This window comes from Mastomys coucha, unplaced genomic scaffold, assembly GCF_008632895.1.
Source record: "Mastomys coucha isolate ucsf_1 unplaced genomic scaffold, UCSF_Mcou_1 pScaffold14, whole genome shotgun sequence".
In the NCBI taxonomy this organism is placed as follows: domain Eukaryota; kingdom Metazoa; phylum Chordata; class Mammalia; order Rodentia; family Muridae; genus Mastomys; species Mastomys coucha.
This window is the reverse complement of record NW_022196896.1, coordinates 123,270,908-123,281,016: the sequence shown is the minus strand read 5'-3', so window position 1 is coordinate 123,281,016 and position 10,109 is coordinate 123,270,908. Positions and strand designations below refer to the sequence as shown.

General features: G+C 41.0%; 1 protein-coding gene across 8 annotated transcripts in view; it reads right to left on the bottom strand.

Annotated features, from left to right (window-relative positions):
• Positions 1–10,109, bottom strand: part of Pam (peptidylglycine alpha-amidating monooxygenase) — a 284,277-nt gene that overhangs the window by 862 nt on the left and 273,306 nt on the right. For 3 of the 8 annotated variants that reach the window (XM_031368547.1, XM_031368550.1, XM_031368546.1), the window contains 2 exons: positions 8,230–8,283; positions 2,822–3,025 (listed from right to left, as the gene is read on the bottom strand). In XM_031368547.1, the coding sequence (XP_031224407.1) occupies positions 2,822–3,025; positions 8,230–8,283 (258 nt within the window). Of the gene's footprint in view, positions 1–522; positions 541–2,817; positions 3,026–8,229; positions 8,284–10,109 lie in introns of all 8 variants that reach the window. The other 5 variants (XM_031368548.1, XM_031368551.1, XM_031368549.1 and 2 more) reach the window with 3 other exon arrangements.

Here is a 10,109-nt window from a genome sequence, read left to right as displayed (position 1 = left end):
AGAAAAAAGCCCATATTTAAATGTGTCTCTCACCCTTCTTTATCCAAGGGCTCAATGGTCAACATAAAATCGGGAACTTACAAGTGGGACTAAAATTTTTTATAAAAGGGTTATATGCTACTGAGAAGCATAAAGAAGGCAGAAAATCGTGGAGATTGAGAAGCACGTAAGGGTGAACTCTTGTCTGTGTCTCTTATAAACCGTAATTTTGACATTATCATGCCTCGAGCCTCAATTTTTAATTTTTTTCCTCCAAGAAATGAGGGATCATATTCATCTCTCCCTATCTGTGACATATAAGGGGGTGCATTATATGAAATGGTAAAACTGTGCTAACATCAACAATTTTTATTGGGATAGGATTAAGTTAGCAAAATATTATATACAAAAATCAGAAGCTTTTATTACAACCATTTAGGGATATCTGCGTTAAGCTTTACTCTTTGGCTCTTCGAGACAGGGTTTCTCTGTATAGCCCTGGCTGTCCTGGAACTCACTCTGTAGACCAGGCTGGCCTCGAACTTAGAAATCCGCCTGTCTCTGCCTCCCAAGTGCTGGGACTAAAGGCGTGCGCGTCACCACCGCCCAAGCTTTACTCTTTCTGTCAACAGCAGAGGACCATCCTATTTTGGATTTGGATGCTGGTCTTGGTCTGAAGCTTAAATGAATGGGAATGGAGGGAAACCCTGAATAATTTCCGTGAGCGAATCTCTTCCCCCAGGGCTCCCATCTCCAAGATAAATTATTTTCTCTTTTTATGGGGATGCAGAGCTCCCAAAGGATTCCTGCTCTCCCTGTGGTATGTCTCTTCCTACACATTTTGCCTTGGACTCCTCATTCCTTCCTTCCTTGGCTATGCTTAGAGAAGCATTAGGGTGCAGGGCAGCTTCCTGACGAGAGCTAAAAGGCAGGTGGCAGCGGACAGGTAGAGAACAAGGCAGAGAAAGGAGGAGAACTGTGAGAAAGCCAAATGTCCGACTCAGTGCATTCCTTGGCCGATCATGTGCGCTCTGTGCCTGCTTTTGGAAGAGCAATGTAATACACAACCAGGGTGTGTTGGATCAGGGAAATCCTTCAGGAGGGTTTTTGAAAATACCTTAAGATAAAATCCATTGGGAATGAAAAAAAAATCTTAGAAAATAGTGGCAGGCTAATCGACCATTCAATGCAACAGAACTGCATGGCGTTACAATGTCCCTAAATAAAACACGGAGGGACAACGGCACTTTCCTATGGCTTGACCTGGGTTGCTACCTTCCTATATCGCTTAATGCCATTTCCCTAAGAGCAAACAGGAAAATAAGCCTCTCTCTACCGACTCTCTAAGCTACTTCTTATCTTTTTTCCGGGTTCAGTATCCCAGAGTCCTGCCACGTGCACAAGGCTTTGTGTCTTCCTAATTTCTGTTGTAGTTATCACATCACAGCTTTATATACCATCTGGTCTGCATCACCTGCATTCTGAGTTTCAGCTACTCATCTCTTTCTGTTTGTTTTTCAACAATTATTTTATTGAACTGCTAGTGTGAAGAACTGCTATTTGTCCTAAGCACATCCATTAAATACCACATCCAACACGACTGCTCTCTTAAAGCTTATGTGTAATTAGCTTCCTGGCTGTTTTTCTTTATACTTACGATAGTTTCAGATAGTCTTTTTTTTGGCAGGGAGCAGGGAAGAGTTAACTATGTTGTTTTCAAAGATTTATTCGAAGTAAATACAACAGCTAAGGAAAATCTAAGAATCTTTACTTCCATAACTTATTAAGTGGAGCCTTCAGTTGTTCAAGTTTCAGTGTTGTCTTGTGTGCCAAGGCTTTCGCATGGGCACCCGAGTCCCTTCCATGGCTATCAGGACCTTCAACAAGACCAGATTTTCTTTCCTGACCAAATGTTGCCTCCCACACTGCCCCGAAGATTCCTTCCCACATACAGTTATAGACATTTGCCTTAAGACCTGGAGGTTGCTACTCAGAGGTACAATATAAGGATGGCATCAATTAATCACTTGAATAGCCTCACTAGGGCTTATACTATGACAGTTATTTTTTAAAAATTGACTTTGGTATTGGACCCTGCCTTGCTCAGTTAGAAAAGGCTAATGTTCAAGCTTAAGACTATTCATAAACCAAGTGGTTTGTTAGGTCATGGGGATTCTGGATGAAGCACAGTCTTGAGAATGGTCATGTCTTTTTACTTCTCTATTGCCAAGATTACTCTTTATACTTGCTAATGGTATTGGATACATAGTAGGTCCCCGACATTGATAAATGCTTATCGACCATTACTATGCTACTTCATTTTTACACAACCTCATCTTTTACTCTTGTTTTATCCACGAAGAAACTGGTTTAGAGGGATAAAGTAACTTGCCCAATGTCATGCAGCTAAAAGCTAGAGTCAATCTGATGGGGAAAGAACACAGTCTCAAGATACCCAACCCAAGTATTGTGAGCGCTGGCTCATTCCTACTAGCAGGTATGTCCTTCTCCCTGATCTGCAAGGTAATTTATAGTGGACCTACAACCTCACAGCTTCCTATGGTGATATGATTTAGGCTTAAGTCAACTGCTACAAGGCAATGGGAGAAGGTATAGTACAATCAAACTACCTACATTTCAGAGGCTCCAGACCTACGTTATATTCAATATTAACTGTAATCACCTTTTGAGACACAGACAATAATATCATAAGAAGGTAGAGAGCACGTAAACCAATCTACATCAAACCCAACAGACAAATCAGGACGAGGTTCCTGATGATAATTAGGCCAGACATGCTTTCAAAGGCAGGTTCTGAATTCAAGGGGCTCGTTTTACTTGCCTCCAAAGGCCCTTGATTTTTTCCACCGAATAAACATGGCAATGACCAGCAGGACAGCCACAGGAATAACCAGAAGGGTTGTAATGAGAACCACAGGCACTCCCGAGCCTGGCTCTTTGATCAGTTTCTCTTTCTCTTGCATCTTCTGCAATTCTGAGGAGGTGGGTTTGTTCTCCACTTTGGGTTCAACAACTGCCTCGGCTTCTTCAGGGAAAGAAGAGTGCATAGTATGCAACTGATTGAAATATTTCAAGCCCTCTCACCCACCCCTGCCCAGTCAAATCAACAATGGTTCTCCGAGAACTTGTTGAGAGCACTGGATGTGGGGGCTCATGTTGTCCTGCTGGCACCTATGACGTCGATAGCAGTTATGATGACTACTAAATAGTGTTCGCCTTCCCAGTGGTAACCTTTGATTCACCTTCACTTTCCTCTTAAGTCTATAAAATAGATATCACTTGGCATTTTTTCAAGTTTAAGACACATTTACAAGGTTAAGACCACACACCTCATTGTGTCGAGAAAGGAGCTGGTGTGCATTCTGGAGTCAATCATGGTTGAGCTCAGGTGTACTAGCTGAATAACTTTGGGCAAGTTAGTTATCTGTTATATAATCTACTTCACAATACTGTTAGATTTAAATGTGGGTCACAAACTAAGGTGTTTAATAACTATTTGGTTCATTATATCTTTAGTTTCTGAATCACTTTTATGTATTATGAAGTTTTAATACTCTCCATATAGTGATAGACATTAATTCTAGACTGCCAAAGACAAAAATCAACTGTCCTTTTGTGGTCTTATATATGGTTATCAGCAAAGTATAAGTGCAATATATATAATTTTATTGGTAATGAATATAGCTTATCAACTTTCTGAGGAGCTGGGTAGTTATCAGGCCTAACACACCATTGAGAAACAGATCCAATGAAGCTATAGAAGCTACTGCAGGGGCTGCAATAATTATTGACTTCAAATGAGTCTGGACTTGGAGCCACCCCCAAGAAGCATGTGGGTCTCTGGGTATAGCAAACTGTCATGAGCAAGTTAAGAATTTAGCCAGGAGAAGTTACACTCATGTCTGCTAAAAGGCTTCCAGAGTCTTAATCCTCTACTTTATGATTCTGTTTCAATACAATATAGACTGAAGGCTGCAGAGAACCCCAGCCCTCAACAAACTGGCAAGAATAGATGGTTGAACACAATCAGGACAATTGGTGAATGTCTGTTCATGCAGATGGTTTAACTGCTTGTTGGACATATGTGTCTTCAGGACACTTCACGTCCAGTTTATGATATAAAGGCATGGAGGACTGACACGTTTTACTTCAGTGTTCTGAGCTATCTTCCTTCCCAATCTCAGCCACAGTCACTGAGCACTTGCACTGGACTGGCCTTGGTCTCCTTTCATCCACACAAAGCTTATGAGCAAGCACTACTGTTAGCATTTTGCTGACAGCCTTAAAGTCTTCACGTTGTTCCTTCTTCTTTACAAAAGCAGAGACCACATTTTTACATGTTTACTTGCCCGGCTCTCAAAATTTGAAGAGCATGGAAGAAAAAGAATTGGTTCACAGACCTGACCACTGTTCCGCCATCTTCGTTGTTACCATAGAAAACATAGACGTAATTATTTTATATTAAACTTGTTCCATATTTAAACAGAAAAAACTAAGTTGCACAAATGGAACCATGGGGTTAAATATCACAAGAGATATTTGTATCCTGGTATTCAAGAATGTGTGCATTGTCTTTACAAGAAAGGTCTGCTTCTATTCGAAAGCTGTATACACTAGCAGAATTATTAGCCAGTCTTTTCTATTTGTAACTTCCTGCTTTTGCAAAAATGCTTATGCCAATTTACACCTTGTGTCATTGACGAGGCAGAGCCAGGACTGAGCTATACTAAGTGCAGAGACCCACAGATGATGTTTGTTATAGACTGACTCACCCTAGCATTCATAGGAAGCAGATGAGACACGATGATGAACGTGCTAACTTTCATACCACTTGAGGCATTCTTGCCTCCCACAGTTCTGGTACTTTGGATATAATCTACTAAAAATTCTTGATCTTTCTAACATTTGAAATACACAGAAGTATGTTCGAGTCCTAAAAGGGTTCTATTTTTTTCTGAAGAGGTTCGTTTTAAATATCTGAGTCTTAGAAAGAAAAGCAATATTGCTGCTCCAAGGGGACTAGGTAGGTAAAATGAAAAATCCAACACAACACCACCAAAGAGCCTAGGAATCCCATTCGAATAATACATAGTCCACATTGCATTCTTTCAGTCTTTATCTGAAATTTCTCTATTACATGCTCCCATATTTTGGAGCATCGCTGGTGAACAGGTGTGAAGAGGTGTAAAGACTCTAAAATTAGCCTATGCTTGAGTTTCTGGAGACAAAGGGGAATAGAACACGATGCTCTCCCAGTGCATGAGATGCCACACACAGCCTGTCTAGAACACCAATGCCTGCAGTCTTATAAAACCAGCAGCTGTCAAAGCATCTCTTGGCATACAGAAATAAACGTGGTTTTGAAAGCTGAGTGGCAGGCAAGAGGCACTTTCCTTTCTCCTCCAAAGCCAAGCTTCCTAATGGAGGGGTTACCTGTGCTCCTTTGTGAGGGTGACCACACAGCATTTGGATAGCTCTGTTAGTTTGTTTAGTTATCTATTTGTTTGTCTTTTCAATAAGACATTTTAAGACTATCCTTTTTTTTTTTCAAAAAAAAAAAACCTTTTAAATCATAAAGACATTTCAGTTTGTTCCAAGTGTTAGAATGATCATGTTTTCAGTAGATAACATCCAAAATATCAGAACTGTGGAAGCCAAAAATGTCTACAGTGGCATGGAACTTAGCAAGTTCGTTGCTGTGTCACTAACTTTAAGTTCTATAACTGATTCTTTCAGTGCTATAACTGATGTCATGCATGGAGCTGAGTGCATGCATGTTTGCATGTATGTTAATATGTGTATGTGTGTGTGTGTGTGTAGACCTAAAGTCAAGGTGTGTGTGTAGAGACCTGAAATCTTCCCCATTCCCTGGCACCCACGTGCAGACTTTGTTCTTTAATCAAAACAGTTGGAATAATGAACAGAAACGGAGACACATTCTTAATGTGGTGATACAGCAACTGTTACCTAGCTCATAACAGATACAACCAAAGGAGGAAGAGTTTAGAAAACACTGTAGCACACAACTTCGGAAAACATGAGAGCTATATGCAGCATCCAGGAGCTGCATTTTCACGCACAGTCCACCCTCGCCTCTCAGCCCGTTACAAAGGCTTTCCTCAATAAGGCCTAAGAGGCTCGGTGCACTTGACAGCTTGTTTTCTTTTTCTTTTTCTCTATTTGGAGACTGATCACGATTGTCACTTTCACCAGGCACAGGGACGGAGTGAGCTATGCATTTTATTCCTAGTGAGTCTATTTGAAATTTTAAACCTATTTCACTTATTTCTGAAACTCCCTTAAAATGTGGTTCTGCAACCTTGGTATAATTGGTCACTTACATGAACACTCGTGGAGAGAAGTATCATCAAACGTAACTTATTTTTAGAGTTATAAAATTAATAAACACCCTTGCTGCCAACTATGAATTTGCTTTGGCCTTTGTTAAAAAGGTTAGCTTCATAGTTTTGATAAGCAATAGTCGCTAGAGATCCAGCATGATGTGTATTTCTTTTGTAATACACATATAATCCTATAAAAGGATGAGAATTATTTGGGTTGGAGGAGCAGAGTATCTCCATTTGAGTTGGGATTTTCCCGATTGGAAAAACTGGACTTTCAAGGCAGACATTTTAATAAAATTTATTATTTTGACTTCTGGGTTCTGCCACAAGACAGGGAGGTTTTCTATCCAAATGGATTCATTGTTTTCTCTTCATCCAGCAGCCAAGGTGAGGTCAGAGGTCAGGACATTCTCAACATGCTAACTAGTATATTACCATCAAGAATGTTTTAGTCGAACAGATTTAAACAGACACAGATTGAAATCATTTAAAATTCTAGAGATTTCAACATGTGCTGCAAATCATTCCTAACTTGTGTTTCTTGGAAGAATTTACAGTGACTGGATTGATGTATCAATAGCACAGGATTTGACATCAAACAAACTTGCAGTTAAAACTTGACTTAAACATGTCCTGTCTCCTTAGTGATAGCCATCCTTATTTCCTCATGTGTAAGATATATATCACACGGCTAATACAATGATTACATTTAATAATTTTCGTATCATCCATTTAGAGTATTCCAATAATAGCTGTTATTAACAGCAATATCTCTTATATCACCCTTATTTGGGGATAAACATAACATCAATAATACTATGTAAATAGCAATGATTTAAGACTCGTGTATTCGAGGAACAGGAATAGCACTCGGTATTGTCCCTTAGGTAGAATCTCTACAAATGCCAAGTAGTGCAGTTTATTTTCACCGCAATGTTATCTCCGCTCTTACGATGCTGAGCTGAGCCTGAGCTGAGCCTGCCACTACCTTTCCTTTCTGCCTTCCTCAACCTCCTTTTGCTTCTGGCTTCTTCACATGTCTTTCCAATCTATTTCCATGAGCAAGAAAACAAAGATGCCTGGAGTGCAGTCACCCCAGGGTTAAATCTGAAGAATGGAATTGGTTTATGACTTAAAGCATGGTGAATCCTTAATACACAGACACTAGTCAAAAGCCTACACGTTGTAGAAAAAAGCACAAACTCAAACTGGTTCCAGGTAGGGAAAAGGAATTTGAGAGAGATTCTGAATGGGAATAGTAGCCACTCACCGGGAGCTAAGCTCATTTTAGATACTGTGTGTCAATATGTATGAGGACGTGAGGGTGTGTGCAGTGACGTCCCTGAGGCCAGGTGTCCTGTTATTTCTCTCAGGCTTACTATATCGCCTTTTACAAAGCTCCCAGTCATCTTGTTGGCTGCGAGGTATGAGGATGACAAGAGCTGGTGGACATGCCAAGGTTTCCTATCAAATAGAAATTACCCACTAAGGTTTTTCCCTTGTGTACATGAGAGTTCATGCAGGCTTTTCTAGCATACAAACATTTTTTTTCTACCTTACATAAAGTCAAAAATACTTCCCAATATGACTAGCAGCATATTTTCCTTTCTGTGTATCTCTTGCTCATGGGTTATAGATTTCTTAAGTCTTCATCCATATTCCATTACTGAGAAGCAGTGATGATAGGAGGTCCTTAGGACTACTTCCTTCAACACACACCGAAGCACGGCATGCAGGCTTAAGGGCTCAGCATAAAACAGAGAGCAGCAGTGATTTACCACAGTATATATTTTTAGCCTGATAATTTTTAAGCTGCAATCAAGAGCCCAAAAATAATCCAACAAAATAGCTTTGGTTTCACAGTTGAGAAAGGACTCTGACCAACCTTTGATTTCCTGGACCTCAATGCCAGCCTTTTTAACTGATCGATGCTCCATTTCTGTAACAGCACAACAGGGAGAGAGAAGAATCAGAATCCTCCAAAAGAACATTTAAAAACCTAACCTTGATACCAGTTTTATTCAGTTGCATAAATTTCCAAAGTCTAATTAGAGGTCAAGTTCATGAATCCTCTATAAAACCTTCTCAGGTAAGTTGAGGTACTGTTTTTAGTCACTCAGAATAGGGCCTTCCTTTAGGAATTCATAATATTACATTGTTTCTGAAATATCAGGTAGTTCTGCTTGTTAGGTCCAAATGGCAGAACTGGTGACAAAATTCTGTTTGCAACGCCCCCACCCGCCCACTCCCTCCCACCTCTCCTGGAGGGCAGGGCTGGTGACAATGTCCTAAACAGAAGGTCTCAGACCTGGTAAATGGAGGACTGCTACTGGGTAAACAGAAGCTTAATTCCACATTCCTCAGGCATCTCTGTTTACCAGAAACGTCCTCAATCTGCTCGCAAAGGTCAACTATCTAGGACAAGAGCGTCTAACTCCTACTTAATCTGAGCAGCCTGTGTGAGTCAAAGGCCCCCTCTCTGCTGACCGTCAGGTACAATCCACTCGCTTTTCCACCATTTCACTACTTACTCCCTGTGTTCCCGGCCCCAGAGATAGCTTTGGCAGTTTGATCCCCAGTAGATCTTTCTTTCTACCCAAGGAATGGAGTGGCTCAGTTCAGTGGTTTTACCACTCCCTTGCTTACACGGTTTGCACCTGGACAACGTCTTAGAGTGAAGGCTGTTTCTACTGATGCGTAAGAAATTTGAAGTGACAAACGGTTACTCTGGGGTTTATTAATAAGCTTGCTTAGATTATTAATTTATGCAAAGTAGAATTTCACAGTGTGCTGACTAAGATCTGACAGAAAGGTAAGTAGTATACTAACCAGTCTTCTTAAAAACTGTGAGGAAAAAACTTCAGTGCCATTACTGAAGTTTATCTTAGGGGTGCTGAGAAAACACTTCTGCTGGTTAATGTTCATTTGCCCAAACTGAGCTCCAATGAGGCTCAATTCCCCTAACAAAGAGTGCAATCCTAGTGGGCAGCTCATGGGAACCGCACAGGGTCACCCCACCTTTAAGTCCTGTTCTACCACAAACCCCCGGCGCTGTCACTAGAAAAAGGACAATTCTGCCAAGCGTGCGAGATGATCCTGGGTCACAGCTCTTGGTAACAGCAGCAACACTGGTGCACATAAGAAAGAATTCAGACACTATCTTATCTTTGCTGTGCAAATCTCCCATTAATGTATGTAGCCAGCCTTGCAGTGTCCTGTCTGTGTTTAAATTGTTCAAAGTCTTAGCTGGGGACTAGAATGAAAGGATGGCAGTGTTTGTGGAATAGATCAATCTAAGACTTCTATGAACTGGTAACATTTTCTGTTACAGGCTGGCTCTCTTTTATGCCTTAGCCAGAGCCAGTCACCTGGTATAATTAAAGAGCTTTTTCCTTTATTAATTTGGAAGTGTGTGGGGGCAATTCCTCACTGGGGGTGGGAGGGTCAGACAATTCTAGAACACTGCCATGATGGAACACGGGTTGTGCTGGTTCATTTTTGTCACCTTGATGGAAGTGTCACCTTGGACGAATGAACCTCTGTTGGGGAATTGCTCCATCAGCTTGGCTGTGGGCAGCGCCACCCTGGGATAGGTGATTCTGGGTTACGAAAGGAGCCATGCTGGACAAGGAATGGAAGCAAGCTGAAAACAGTACCCCGCTGTGGTCTCTGCTTCAGTTCCTGCTTCCAGGTTTCTTCCCTCAGTGACTTAATAAAAATACAAATCAAGCACACTGCCTAACCTGGTTAGTTTTGGTCAGTGTT